Below are 14,905 nucleotides of genomic sequence, written 5' to 3' on the forward strand. Positions count from 1 at the left end.
AAGGTGAGGCACTGGTGGCGGGGGACCCAGGGTGACATGGAAGTGGCCTGCAGGCGCATTGGGGACGGCGGACCCAGGGTGACACAGGAGTGGGAGGTGCGGGGGCTCACTGGTGGTGGGGAACCTAGGGTGACGTGGGGGTGCGGTGGGGGTGGGGTGCTGGCGCACTGGTGGCTGGGCCCCAGTCATGGGCTGTGCGCATGCGTGGCGGGTGTGTGTGGGGGGGTGGGGGGAGGGCGGGGGAGGGTCCCAGACAGACTCGTAGGCGGGGACGGGCCTGCCTCCCAAGAAGGCCCGGGGTCTCCCAGACGGGCCCTGCTGGCAGAAAGGCGGGCACCAATAGGCGGCGGGCTCCCGGCAAGCCCGAGTGCGCAGGCGGGGCGTGGCGCTGGTGTGGGGGGTGGGGTGTCCCGTGTGCGCAGAGCTGAAGCGCGGTGCAGCAGGCGGTGGTGGCCTTTGGTTCTGAGCTCAGCGAGTAGGCCCAGCAGCCATGCAGGCCCCCGACGGTCACGGTCACGGCCAAGGCCACGGTCACGGCCAAGGCCAAGGCCAAGGCCACGGCCAAGGCCACGGTCACGGCCAAGGCCACGGCCAAGGCCACGGCCAAGGCCACGGTCACGGCCAAGGCCACGGTCACGGTCATGGCCACGGTCATGGCCACGGTCACCGTCACGGCCAAGGCCACGGTCACCGTCACGGCCAAGGCCACGGTCACCGTCACGGCCACGGTCACCGTCACGGCCACGGTCACCGTCACGGCCACAGCCACGGCCAAGGCCACGGCGCAGGAGGAGCAGCGGGTGGAGCTGTCGGCACCGGGGGTGCCCGCGCGCCCGCAGGCCCAGGAGGCTGGTACCAGGCTGAGGGCGCCCCGGCCGGGGAAGCACCCCAGCTGCAGCAGCCCGTGCCAGACCCCGTGCAGACCGTCGAGGCCTCGACCACGTCCTCGGGAGACCAGGTGCATCAGTTGTATCCTTTCCCAGACTTCTGCGTGGACGGGGGACGGGCCGGGGCGTACTGCGGGCCTGGGGGTGCACCGTGTGCAGGGGCACGGGGCGAGGGCGTCGAAGGGTGGTGGAGAGGAGGTGTGCGCCGCTCACAGCAACCTTAGGAGCCGAGCTGGAGATGCTGGGGGGGTGCGGGGGCAGAAGCGTGCCGCAGGGTGCAAAGGGCTGGCTAGAGCCATCAGAGGGGGGCTCCTCGGCGAAGGGGCTCTACTGGGGTGGGCAGCGTCTGTGGAGGAGCTGGAGGGAGGGAGGGAGAGAAGGAGGGAGGGAGGGAGAGGGCTGCTGAGGGTTTTCGGTGGGGCGCCCCTGGTGGTGGAGGGTGGGCACGCGTTGCAGGAAGGGCTGTGGGGGAGCGCTGGGGGCTGGGAAGGGCGACCCGGCGGGGAGCCCCGTGGACGGGGCTGAGGGTGGAGGGGGGGCACACGCTGGAGAGGCAGGAGGGCTCAAGGGCAGTTGGAGAGCGCAGGCGATGGGGAGCCCCCTGGTGGTGGGGCGCGGCCACAGGGCGGAGAGGCTGGCGGGGGCGGCGCGGCGGGGCGGGAAGGCGGCGGGAAGGCGGTGGCGCTCAGAGCCCGCCGCCGGGGTAGGGGTGTGGCGGACAGGGAGCCGGGGTCGCAGCCCGCCGCTGCCTTAACTCTCTGGCACCCAGCGCCCTCCGCGTGCCCTTCCTGTCTTACTCGGACGCCGAGGTGGCCCGCCAGTACCTGAGCTCGGGGATGCAGGTCTTCCAGGCCTCTGTGCGGACTGACTTGGCCATCGCCGGCGGGATCCTGTTCATGTAAGTGGCAGCAGGCGCGACCTGACCTCGGGGACCTGCACGGGCCACGCTGTCCCGGGCCAGGCCCCTTGCGTGGCCCTGGCCCAGTCCTGTCCTCGCCCCAGTCCTGGCCGCTTCCCATCCTGTCCCAGTTTCCTCCCCCTCCCCTGCCCTGCCCCTTGTCCGCAGCCCTGTCCTGTCCCCAGCCAGGCCCCTTTCCAGTCCTGTCCGGCCCCTATCCCTGTCCCTAGTCCTGTCCACGGTGCCTGCCCACGGTGCCTGCCCAGACAGAGCGGGCCTGGACACGCACACCTCCAGCAGGGGCCCCACAGGGTGTGTGTGTGTGTGTGTGTGTTTGTGTGTGTGTATCGTGTGTGTATGTCGTGTGTGTGTGTGTGTGTGTGTGTGTGTGTGTGTGTGTGACCCACTGCCCACCTGTGTCTCTGGCAGCCGCCTGAACACGCAGGACCCGGAGCTGCTGCATGTGGCCACGTCAGTGCTGCTCACTCAGCTGTCCGAGGTGGTGCAGAGGCTGCAGCACCTGCCGCCCCCGCCCCCCACGGGCCGGGTTCTGCCCTGGAAGAACGGATAGGTGGGCGTCCCAAGGCCCAGGAGAGGAGAGGCCAGTGACGACCTCAGGCGCTGGCCCGGGAGCCCTGGCCGCCCCCTGCCCACAATAAAGTGGAGCCACTGTGCTGCTCTGTGTCCTGGTCTCTCTGGCCTCGCCAACCACCTCTCAGCTCCTGCACCCCTCCTCGGGTTCCTGTTCCTGGCTCTGGCACAGACTGGCGGCTGCCCACACACACAGGGGCTTCCGAACGGCAGGCAGGGGCCAGGGAGCCCCAGTAAGGCGCCAGCTGCCCCCCCACGAAGGATGGGAAGGGGTGCGCCCAGTGCTGGGGCAATGGGTGCCGGTAGCCACGCCCCGGCAGACCTGGCCCGCCGGCTCCTGAGGGCTCTGGGCCCCCTCCCGGGACCTGGCCACCGAGCCCTCCTTTGCCTCCTGTGGTCTGGGGGCTGGAGGCCCCACCGCGTGGGCCCCACAGTGCCAACGCCCACGCCTCTGGTGACCTGGGCACTGGGCTGTCCACCGGGGCTGCCGCCACCGCCGCCGACACTGCTGCGGACTGCGCCGGGCGCTCCCGGTCCGCCCTGGTCTTCGCTGCCCCTCCGCGGCGCCGTGGCCGGCGGGGCCAGCACGGCTGCAGGGCCTGCTCACCGAGCTCAGAGCGCAGGACCTGCCACGCCGAGGAGCGGGCACACTCGGGATTGCCGGGACGCCGCCGCCTGTTGGTGCCGGACTTTCTGCCTCCAGGGCCGCCTGCGACGCAGGTGCACTCCGGCACGCCAGGCCCCCACTGCCCCGCCAAGCGTGTGCACGCCCCAACGGCCCCCACTGCTGGTGTGCCTGCTCCCCCACCTCCGTGTCATCCGGGATCCCCGGCCACCACTGCTTCTGTAGCACCGACCCCCTGTCCTCGAGGGCCCCCTCACCAGGGCCACTGCACCCCGACATTTGTGTCACCCTGGGGTCTCCACCACCAGGGCCTCTAACCCCCACCACGTGTCTCCCTGGGCCTCCACCACCAGGGCCTTTGCTCCCCACCACGTGTCTCCCTGGGCCTACACCACCAGGGCCTCTAACCCCCACCACGTGTCTCCCTGGGCCTCCACCACCAGGGCCTCTAACCCCCACCACGTGTCTCCCTGGGCCTCCACCACCAGGGCCTCTAACCCCCACCACGTGTCTCCCTGGGCCTCCACCACCAGGGCCTTTGCTCCCCACCACGTGTCTCCCTGGGCCTACACCACCAGGGCCTCTAACCCCCACCACGTGTCTCCCTGAGCCTCCGACACCAGGGCCTCTAACCCCCACCACGTGTCTCCCTGGGCCTCCACCACCAGGGCCTCTAACCCCCACCACGTGTCTCCCTGAGCCTCCGACACCAGGGCCTCTAACCCCCACCACGTGTCTCCCTGGGCCTCCACCACCAGGGCCTCTAACCCCCACCACGTGTCTCCCTGGGCCTCCACCACCAGGGCCTCTAACCCCACCACGTGTCTCCCTGAGCCTCCACCACCAGGGCCTCTAACCCCCACCACGTGTCTCCCTGGGCCTCCACCACCAGGGCCTTTGCTCCCCTGCCACGTGTCTCCCTGGGGTCTCCACCACCAGGGCCTCTAACCCCCACCACGTGTCTCCCTGGGCCTCCACCACCAGGGCCTCTAACCCCCACCACGTGTCTCCCTGAGCCTCCACCACCAGGGCCTCTGTGCCCCGCCACGTGTCTCCCTGAGCCTCCACCACCAGGGCCTCTAACCCCCACCACGTGTCTCCCTGGGCCTCCACCACCAGGGCCTTTGCTCCCCTGCCACGTGTCTCCCTGGGGTCTCCACCACCAGGGCCTCTAACCCCCACCACGTGTCTCCCTGGGCCTCCACCACCAGGGCCTCTAACCCCCACCACGTGTCTCCCTGAGCCTCCACCACCAGGGCCTCTGTGCCCCGCCACGTGTCTCCCTGGGCCTCCACCACCAGGGCCTCTGTGCCCCGCCACGTGTCTCCCTGGGCCTCCACCACCAGGGCCTCTAACCCCCACTACGTGTCTCCCTGGGGCTCCACCACCAGGGCCTCTAACCCCCACCACGTGTCTCCCTGGGCCTCTACCACCAGGGCCTCTAACCCCCACAACGTGTCTCCCTGGGCCTCCACCACCAGGGCCTTTGCTCCCCACCACGTGTTTCCCTGTGGTCTCCACCACCAGGGCCTCTGTGCTCCGCCACGTGTCTCCCTGGGCCTCCACCACCAGGGCCTCTGCTCCCCACTACGTGTCTCCCTGGGGTCTCCACCACCAGGGCCTCTAACCCCTACCACGTGTCTCCCTGGGCCTCCACCACCAGGGCCTCTAACCCCCACCACGTGTCTCCCTGTGCCTCCACCACCAGGGCCTCTGCTCTCCACCACGTGTCTCCCTGGGGTCTCCACCACCAGGGCCTCTAACCCCCGCCACGTGTCTCCCTGGGCCTCCACCACCAGGGCCTCTAACCCCCACCACGTGTCTCCCTGTGCCTCCACCACCAGGGCCTCTGCTCTCCACCCCGTGTCTCCCTGGGGTCTCCACCACCAGGGCCTCTGCTCCCCACCACGTGTTTCCCTGGGGTCTCCACCACCAGGGCCTCTAACCCCCGCCACGTGTCTCCCTGGGCCTCCACCACCAGGGCCTCTAACCCCCACCACGTGTCTCCCTGAGCCTCCACCACCAGGGCCTCTGTGCCCCGCCACGTGTCTCCCTGGGCCTCCACCACCAGGGCCTCTAACCCCCACCACGTGTCTCCCTGGGCCTCCACCACCAGGGCCTCTAACCCCCACCACGTGTCTCCCTGGGGTCTCCACCACCAGGGCCTCTAACCCCCACCACGTGTCTCCCTGGGCCTCCACCACCAGGGCCTCTAACCCCCACCACGTGTCTCCCTGGGCCTCCACCACCAGGGCCTCTAACCCCCACCCCAAATCCCACTCAACATCCTCGCTTGGGAGTCAGATGTGATCCTTGGGAACCACCCCTGTCCACCTAGGGCCACAAAGGACAGGGCCACCTGTCTCCCTTTTCAGAGTTCCCAGGGTCCCTGTCCTAACCCCAGTCATCCTGGACCACCCCTCTAGATCCTCTGCTCAGTGGTGGGGGGGGGTGGGCACTCCTTGGCTCCGGCACTGCCACTGGCAGGACACAGAGCAGCCCCCCACCCTCAGGTGTACCCCGGGACTCCCACTTCCGCTGAAGCCCGTGTTCCTTCCTCTCTGCCAGCAGACTGACCCCTGCCCGGGGGGTGCGGGGCACCTGATAAAGTTGTGCCCGTTGCCCACCTCTGAGCCCCGGCACCCAGCCACACAGACAGGGCAGGCTTCAGAGAGGCCTCAATGCAGCCGCGGAAGTGGACGTGAGGTCGGCCGCCTTCCCGGAGCCCCCGGCCCATGGTGCAGACCTGGGCCCCGGCCCGCGGTTCACCCCGTGTGTGTGGTCCCTGTCTGCAGCCCCCCTGGGGAGGGCCGGCCAGCCTGTCTGCAGTGGCCTCTGCACGCCGGGGGGCCTCTCTGGAGCCTCCCTCCAGGAGCGCCTCTGCCTGGACCAGAGGTCTTATAGGCCCCTGGCTCAGCCCCCCCCCCCAAGATGCAGCTCACCGCTGTCCCCTCCCGAGGCCTGCCCCCCCCCCCCCGTGCCCTGCAAGCGGAGCGCACGAGGCAGTCAGAGCCCCGGCCTTCCCTCCTCTGCCCCAGGAGACCCAAGGACCACCCACAGGTCTGGGCCCCGCCAGAAACAGCAGTCATCTCCATGGGGGCAGCTTGCGCTGCTGGCGTCAAGGCCGGTCACCCAGTCCCCACCCGGGCCCCCGGGCCAGCTCTGCCCCCCAGCTCCATCTGCTGGTCTCTGGAGCCTGCCTCCCAGCCCCGCACCCCATCCCACCCACCCATCGGGGCTGAGATGACATACACCTGTTAAGAAGCCGGCATCCCCTCATGCCATAGTCCTGCCTCTGCCCTTAGTGTCCACCAGCAATAGCACCTGGAGGCAGCAGCCCTCTGTACACTGCCCGGCAGTCTGTTCTGGGGCTGTTATGTCTGTATCTTCACATCACAAATGTGGTGGTCTGGTGAGGAGAGTGGGACTAAAACCAGGTACAGGGGTTTTTCCAGCATTTGACTGAAGATGAGTCAATATTCAGGCCATAGTAGCTTCTTTTTTATAGTATTTATTCATGAGATAGGGAGAGAGAGAGAGAAGGGAAGAGAGGAGAACAAGGAGGCGGAGAAGGAGAAGAAGGAGAAGGAATATACACAGAGAAGACTAGAGCCCTGCTCAACTCTGGCATATGTTGCTGGGGATTGAACCTGGGGTCTCAGAGCCTCAGGCGGGAAAGCAATTTGCATAGCCATTATGCTGTTTCCTCAGCCCTCATAGTAAAATTAAAATTAATTTTAAAAATCAATCTTAAAATTAATTTTCGTCTTAAAATTAATTTTCTGGGGAGTCGGGTGGTAGCGCAGCGGGTTAAGCACATGTGGTGTGAAGCCTATGGACCGGCTTAAGGATCCCGGTTCAAGCCCCCGGCTCAAGCCCCCGGCTCGCCACCTGCAGGGGAATCGCTTCACAGGCGGTGAAGCAGGTCTGCAGGTGTCTGTCTTTCTCTCCCCCTCTCTGTCTTCCCCTCCTCTCTCCATTTCTCTCTGTCCTATCCAACAACAACGACATTAATAACAACAACAATAATAACCACAACAAGGGCAACAAAAAGGAAAATAAATAAAATATTTTAAAAAATAATTTTCTCTTTGGGGGATACAGCACACTGTGGAATTTGTTCATTCCGTGGACATAAAAAGCAAAACTTTCTTTTAAAACATGACAAGTTGTGGGGCTTGGCAGTAGTACAGCAGATTAAGTGCACATGACATGAAGTGCAAGGGCCAGCGTAAGGACCCTGGTTAGAGCCCCCAGATCTCCACCTTTAAGGGGGTTGCTTCACAAGTGGTGAAGCAGGTCTGCAGGTGTCTGTCTTTCTCTCCCCCTCTCTGTCTTCCCTTCCTCTCTCCATGTCTCTCTGTCCCATCCAACAACAAACAACAGCAGCAACAACAACAATGACAATAATAGCAGCAACAAGGGCAACAAAAATGGAAAATAATAATAATTTAAAAAATCACTAGTTGGATAGAGAAGTTCCAATGTGACCTTTCTGCCCATTTCATGAATTATGGGTGGCATTATCTTCCTGTGTGTCCTTATTTTGTATTTTAGTTCATTTCATTTTGCTACCAAGGGTTCATACTTGCTTGGTTCCACCAGTCCCCAAGATTTCTCTCCCCCTCCATCCCTATCTGCATCTCTCTCTCTCTCTCTCTCCCCCCCTCCCCCTCCCTCTCCTTATTTCTCTGTGTTTAATTTTACTATCTATTTATTGAATAGAGACAGCCATAAACTGAGAGGAAGGGGGGAGATAGAGAGGAGAAAAGACGGAGAGACACCTGTAGCACTGCTTCAGCACTTGGGAAGATGTCCCCCTGCAGGTGGGGACCGGGGGCTTGAAACTGGGTCCTTGAGCATTGTGACATGTGCGCTCAGCCAGGTGCGCCGCCACCCACTCCCACTCCCCGCTCTGTGATACAGATGAGTGACAGAGAGGGAGAGAAAGTCAGAGAGAAGCCGAGGAGAGGTAGCACAGCACTGTCCCACCACCAGTGAAGCATCACTTGTACGGGCTTTTCCATGTCGTAGCCAGGAGCTCAAACCCGAGCCTCGGTGCACAGTGGGGTGCTCATCTGTTGGGTGAGCTGTCTTTGACCTCCATCTCATCCTGTATGTTAGAAGTCCCTTGTCTGTGTGTGTGTATTGGCACTCACTTCCTGGGCCTGGTTTTCTTTCTATTTTTAATTCATCTTTCACTTTCTGGTGAAGGAGGTAGGTCTGCTTTTCTATGTGCTCATCGCTATTGAGCTTTCATGGGGGAACACTGATCAGTTCCCCAGTGAAAACCCAGTAGTAGGCACTCTAGACATACACACCAGTGAAAACCCAGTAGTAGACACTGTAGACACACACACCAGTGAAAACCCAGTAGTAGGCACTGTAGACACACGCACCGGTGAAAACCCAGTAGTGGGCACTGTAGACACACGCACCAGTGAAAACCCAGTAGCAGGCACTGTAGACACACGCACCAGTGAAAACCCAGTAGCAGGCACTGTAGACACACGACCAGTGAAAACCCAGTAGCAGGCACTGTAGACACACGCACCAGTGAAAACCCAGTAGCAGGCACTGTAGACACACGCACCAGTGAAAACCCAGTAGCAGGCACTGTAGACACACGCACCAGTGAAAACCCAGTAGCAGGCACTGTAGACACACGACCAGTGAAAACCCAGTAGCAGGCACTGTAGACACACGCACCAGTGAAAACCCAGTAGCAGGCACTGTAGACACACGCACCAGTGAAAACCCAGTAGCAGGCACTGTAGACACACGCACCAGTGAAAACCCAGTAGCAGGCACTGTAGACACACGCACCAGTGAAAACCCAGTAGCAGGCACTGTAGACACACGACCAGTGAAAACCCAGTAGCAGGCACTGTAGACACACGCACCAGTGAAAACCCAGTAGCAGGCACTGTAGACACACGCACCAGTGAAAACCCAGTAGCAGGCACTGTAGACACACGCACCAGTGAAAACCCAGTAGCAGGCACTGTAGACACACACACCAGTGAAAACCCAGTAGCAGGCACTGTAGACACACGCACCAGTGAAAACCCAGTAGTAGGCACTGTAGACACATGCACCAGTGAAAACCCAGTAGTAGGCACTGTAGACACACACACACATACACACACACACACACACACACACACACACACACACACACACAGTTTTTACCCGAGCACTGATCAGCTCTGGCTTATGATTATCGGAAGACTGAACCTGGGACTTTGGAGCCCCAGCCATGAAAGTCTCTTTGTATAGCCATTATGTTGCCTACTCCCGCCCCTCTTCATATTTTTATTAGCATTTTATGTATTTGATTTACCAGAGTACTGCTTACCTCTAATAGTGGGCCCTGGGATTGAGACTGAGGCAGGAAAGTCTTTTGCGTAAGGGTTATGCTATTTTCCCAGGTTGGGCTTGGTTTTATTCTCTTTGGACTAAATCTTGACCACCATTTACATTGACTGGTTTTAGTAGGAGTGAATGTTCAATCTCTTCTTATGTCATTTAAAAAGTATTTTATTATCTTTGCCTATTTATTGAATAGAGACAGCCTGAGATTGAGAGGGGAGGGGGAAAGGGAGACAGAGAGACACCTGCAGCACTATTCCACCACTCGTGAAGCTTTCCTCCAGTAGGTGGGGATCGGAGGGTTCAAACCTGGGTCCCTGAACATTGTAATGGGTGCTTGACCAGGTGTGCCACCACCCTGCCCCTTCTTGTGTCATTTTGAGGTCAGTACCTCCTTAGAAAATGACCTCTTTCATCAAATCTAAGATCCTTTTGCATTTGAAACACTGATTCTCCAAAGTCTTACAAGAAAGCTTCAGGGAAAGTGCGGTCTGGTCCCAATTAGAGCGCGCCCCCTTCGTGCTCTGGGACCTTTCCCTCTCTCCCTCTGTCTCTTTATCTGAAAAGTCAGCCCAGAGAAACTTCATCGTATGTCTTTTGCATCAGAATCCACTGCTGTGCCTGCTGCTCAGTCATGCTGAGGACTCTGCTGGATGGGGCGGGGGGGGGGGCACTGCCTCTCTCACGGAGTCTCTAACTCCCCCCATGACTCACTCTCTCGCTCATGTGGTTCCTTCCCATCTGTCCAGCACAGCCAGAAGCCGAGACCCGTCCCTGTCGCCGGGCGTCAGAGCTACCTTCCTACAGCCAGCAGCTCAGTTCTCCCGGAGCACAGAGTCAAGGGAACTGTCCAGGGCCTGCACTTCACCGATGACTCGACCTCAGAAGTCACAAGGCAGCCCTGTTGCTGCATCCCATAAGTGCAAGCTGTCCCAAGGCCACCAGAGGCCAGGGTCGGGGACAAGCCTGCACCTGTCCAGAGGAGGCTGCAGTCGCCTAGGGCAGCAGACCTCTTCTCTCAGACCCCTGCAAGCCAGCCCCCCCCCAGGTGAAAGAGTGGCCCAGGCACCCAAGAGACCCCTTCTCTCAGGCCCCTGCAGAGGGGCTCCCAGCTGAGAGAGTAGCCCGCACCCAGAAGAGTGGTCGCCACGCATCTCTGTTGGATCCTGCCAAGGGATGCTGTGAGGAGTTGAGGCAGCGGGGTTGAGGGAGGTACAGGAGGCACAAGCAATGAACGGAAGGTGTGGGCCTCACAAGGCGCCCAGGCTGTCCTTTGGGGCTGGGTACACAAAGCCACTCGGGGAGCAAGGCGCCACGGCACCAGCACTGGGCCGGGGCTGGGGGCCCCTTCTTAGCACCGGACCGGACGTGGCCGCAGCTCACCATGAGCTAGGCTGCCTCCTGCTGAGGAGGCCCCGCACAGCTTCCTTCATAGCCTTGTTTCTTAGACTGTAGATGAACGGGTTGAGCATGGGAGCCACCACTGCGTAGAGCACAGTGGCCACAGAGTCTCCCACTGTGTAGGAGGATGAAGGTCGCAGATACACGCCAAACAGGGTCCCATAGAACAGCGACACTACCGCCAAGTGAGAACTGCACGTGGAAAAGGCTTTCAGCCTGCTCTGAGAGGAAGGAAGTCTTAAGATGGCTGCAAAGATGCGCGTGTAGGAGAAGGAGATGAAGAGGAAGGGGGTGACAAAGAGGAGACTCCCCAGAGTGTACACAGTCAGCTCGTTGCTGCGGATGTCTGAGCAGGAAAGCTGGAGCAGCGCGTAGAGCTCACAGAACATGTGGCGAATCCTGACGCTCGCACAGAAGGACATCCGGGCGATCAGCACGATGTGCGTCAAGGGGTAGACGTTGGTGACAACCAAAGCCACCAACAGTGAGGTGGCGCAGAATTTGGGGCTCATGACTGTGGCATAGTGAAGAGGGTGGCAGATAGCCACAAACCTGTCATAGGCCATCACTGCCAAAAGCACATTGTCCAGTTCTAGAAAGAGAATCAGAAAGTACATCTGAGCGAGGCACCCAGCAAAGGGGATGGCCGGGCTGTGGCTGTGGATGTTGAGCAGCATCTTGGGCATGGTGACAGAGGTGAAGCAGACATCGACACACGACAGGCTGGCTATGAAGAAGTACATGGGCATGTGGAGCTGGGGGGTGGAGCTAATGGCCAGGACGATGAGCAGGTTCCCCAGGACAGCGACCAGGTACATGGACAGGAACGAGATGAAGAGGAGGAGCTGGTGTTCAGGCACCTCGGACAGTCCCAGCAGGAGGAATTCTGAAGTGCCAGTGAGGTTGCCTTTTGCCATGGCGCAGGGCTCTGTAAATGGACATTAGAAGATACACGTGTCACCAAGACCAGCAGTGACCTGGACGGCATGCATGCTGGGACTCACACTGGGGCCCTCAGAATGGCTTAGTTCTTAGTCACCACAGAATGGCACAGTTCTGTGAGCAAGCTTCTCTTGCCTCCTCAGAAGGAAAGAAGAGCCAGCAGAGAAGATAAATATCTAGAAGTAAGATCTACATTAGGGTGGTCCGGGAGGTGACACAATGAATAAAACATGAGGTCCTGAGTTCAATCCCTGGCAGCACATGTACCAGAGTAATGTCTGGTTCTTTCTCTCTCTCAATCCTATCTTTCTCATTAATAAATAAATAAATAAATAAAGTATTTAAAAAAAATCTTCAGGGGTCAGGCGGTAGCACAGAGGGCTGGGTGCACATGGCACAAAGGGCAGGCAGGGACAGGCGTGAGGATCCAGGTTCAAGCCCCTGGCTCCCCACCTACAGGGGAGTCACTTCACAAGCAGTGAAGCAGGTCTGCAGGTGTCTATCTTTCTCTCCCCCTCTCTGTCTTCCCCTCCTCTCTCCATTTCTCTCCTTCCTATCCAACAATGAGCGACATCAACAACGACAGTAAAGACCACAACAAGGCTACAACAACAAGGGCAACAAAAGGGGGAAAATGGCCTCCAGGAGCAGTGGATTCATGGTGCAGGCACTGAGACCCAGCAATAACCCTGGAGGAAAAAAAAAAAAAAAGATCTACATTGGGGAGGGGATGAACTACCACAAATTGGCCCTGAGATTGGATGCCTATGGGTGCTTTTACTTCAGCCACATAGGGATCAGGCTGATGATTGCAAAGAGAAGTGTGTGCGTGTGTGTGTGTGTGCGCGTGCGCGCGCACCTGTGTATATTTTTACATATATATATATATATATATATATATATATATATATATATACACACACACACACACACTCACACACACACAGAAAACTATGTGATGAATTCTAGAATGGCACTTTTAAAACTTGATTTATCTTCTTGATTTTTTAAAAACCTTCAATGGAGGGAGTCGGGCGGTAGTGCAGCGGGTTAAGCGCATGTGGCGCAAAGTGCCAGGACTGGCTTAAGGATCCCAGTTCGAGCCCCCGGCTCCCCACCTGCAGGGGAGTCGCTTCCCAGGCGGTGAAGCAGGTCTGCGGGTGTCTATCTTTCTCTCCCCCTCTCTGTCTTCCCCTCCTCTCTCCATTTCTCTCTGTCCTATCCAACAACAACGACATCATCATCAACAACAATAATATCTACAACAATCAAGCAACAAGGGCAACAAAAAGGAATAAATACATAAATAAATAATTTTTTAAACCTTCAATGGCACTAGGATAGAAACCTCTCCTCCCTTGACACGGCTGTCTCGCCCAAAACTCTTCCCTCAGACCACACTGCTCCAGGTCCTCTGCATTGGAACCCATAGTTTGTAATCAAACTCTTATCCACACAATCCTTCCACCTTCCAACAGAAGGAAATTCCATCTCATAGCTCTCTCGAATCGTATTAAAAGATACATTTTCATGAGAGAATTACCCTACTATGAAGGACTGACAACACACAAAAACAACATAAAGACCATTGCCTCCTATAACTATAGATTCAAAAATACTTAAGAAAACATTGGCAGACCAAACACTGCCAACATATTAAAGATGCATGTCGTGACCAAGTACGATTCACACCGGCAAGCCAAGAACAGTCCTACATGCCAGGGCCAACGCGCGTGGTGCAGCACATCGCTGAATGAAGGGAGCCACGCACTGTCCCAGCCAGAACTACTATTGTTGTGGTTTGTTGTTGTTGTTGTTGTTTGTTGTTGCCACCAGGGTTAGGGCTCAGTGCCTGGATGACACTACTGCTCCTGAGAGTCACTTTTTTCAAACAGAGGGTGAGAGACAGAAAGACATAGACAGGGAGAAAGAAACACAGAGAAAAGGGAGATACCACAGTACTGCTTCACTGCTTGTGAAGCTTCCACCCTGCAGGCTCTCTCATGTGGTGAGTTGGGACTTGAACCCGGGTCCTCGTGCATGGTGATGTGTATATTCTACTGGGTTAACCACCTGCCAGTTCCCAGCAACCATTATTATTATTTTTTTTTGCCTCCAGGGTAATTAATCACTGGGACTCATTATCAGCACTACAAATCCACAGCTCCTGCCCGCCGTCTTTTTTCGTTTTTATTGGATAGGACAGAGAGAAATTGAGAGCGGAGGGGGAGATAGAGAAGGGGAGAGAAAGACAGACACCCGCAGATCTGCTTCACCGCTTGTGACACGACCCCTCTGCAGGCGGGGAACAGGGGGTTTGAACTGGGATCCTTGTGCAGGTCCTCTGTGCTTTGTACTATGTACGCTTAACCCGGTGCACCACTGTCTGGCCCCCACAACCATTATTATTATTTTTTAAAGGGACAACATTTATTCCTTTTCCAAATGTTACAGTAAAACCAGGTGGAAGAGAATGGTTTTAGCAGTTAGAAAGAAAAAAGTACAAATCTGAGGTGTGGCCATTAAAAGTTATTGACAGGTCTGGGAGGTGGTGCAGTGGATAAGGCATTAGACTCTCAAGCATGACGTCGTAAGTTCAGTCCCCAGCAGTACATGTACCAGAGTGATGTCTGGTTCTTTCTCTTGCTCCTATCATTTCTCATGAATCAGTAAATAAAATTTAGAAAAAAAAAGTTATTTCCAACAATGGGAGGGTGGAAAAGACAACAACAAGTTCCTTCACATTACAGACCTCCCCACCCCAAAGCCTAATGCTTGCCCACCAAGTCAAAAAATACACAACTGATTCACAAGCTGGAGGTTGGAAATTTGCATAAGTCATTCATAAAAACCTTGACGGGTAGTGTCCTCCCCAGCCCAGGTGCCACTAGGCACAACACAAGAGACTGAAAACTCAACAGGAGCAGGAAATCTAGACAATCAGGGTTTGGGAGTGTAGGCTCAGGGGTCTGGGGAGAGGGGTAAACAAAGCCTGCTTGGAAAAGAATTGGGGGAGAAAAGCAGCAATTGCCTTCTGCAGGGGCAGGGGCAGGGGCAGGGGCAGGGGCAGGGGCAGGGGCAGGGGCAGGGCAGGGGCAGGGGCAGGGCAGGGGGGAGGGCGGGGCAGGAGCATTTCACATCAGTAACCTACGTTGGGCAACTGCAAGGGACCATCTTCAACTGGCCTTA

General features: G+C 58.2%; 1 protein-coding gene and 1 long non-coding RNA gene across 2 annotated transcripts; one reads left to right on the top strand and one right to left on the bottom strand.

Moving 5' to 3' along the window:
- The first annotated feature begins 1,535 nt into the window (after window positions 1-1,535).
- LOC132535871 (uncharacterized) lies at window positions 1,536-2,460 on the top strand. Its single transcript, XR_009547618.1, has 2 exons — window positions 1,536-1,785; window positions 2,215-2,460. It is a non-coding gene; the product is annotated as an uncharacterized LOC132535871 (long non-coding RNA).
- An 8,292-nt stretch (window positions 2,461-10,752) lies between these two features.
- Window positions 10,753-11,691, bottom strand: LOC103127409 (olfactory receptor 1D2-like). Its single transcript, XM_007538313.1, has one exon. It carries the CDS (start codon window positions 11,689-11,691, stop codon window positions 10,753-10,755), a length of 939 nt encoding a protein of 312 aa, XP_007538375.1.
- Window positions 11,692-14,905: the final 3,214 nt, after the last annotated feature.

This window comes from Erinaceus europaeus, chromosome X (assembly GCF_950295315.1).
Source record: "Erinaceus europaeus chromosome X, mEriEur2.1, whole genome shotgun sequence".
Lineage (NCBI taxonomy): Eukaryota > Metazoa > Chordata > Mammalia > Eulipotyphla > Erinaceidae > Erinaceus > Erinaceus europaeus.

Excerpts from the sequence above, each read along its gene's own strand:
- LOC103127409 (XM_007538313.1), bottom strand. The coding sequence starts at position 11,691 with ATGGCAAAAGGCAACCTCACTGGCACTTCAGAATTCCTCCTGCTGGGA.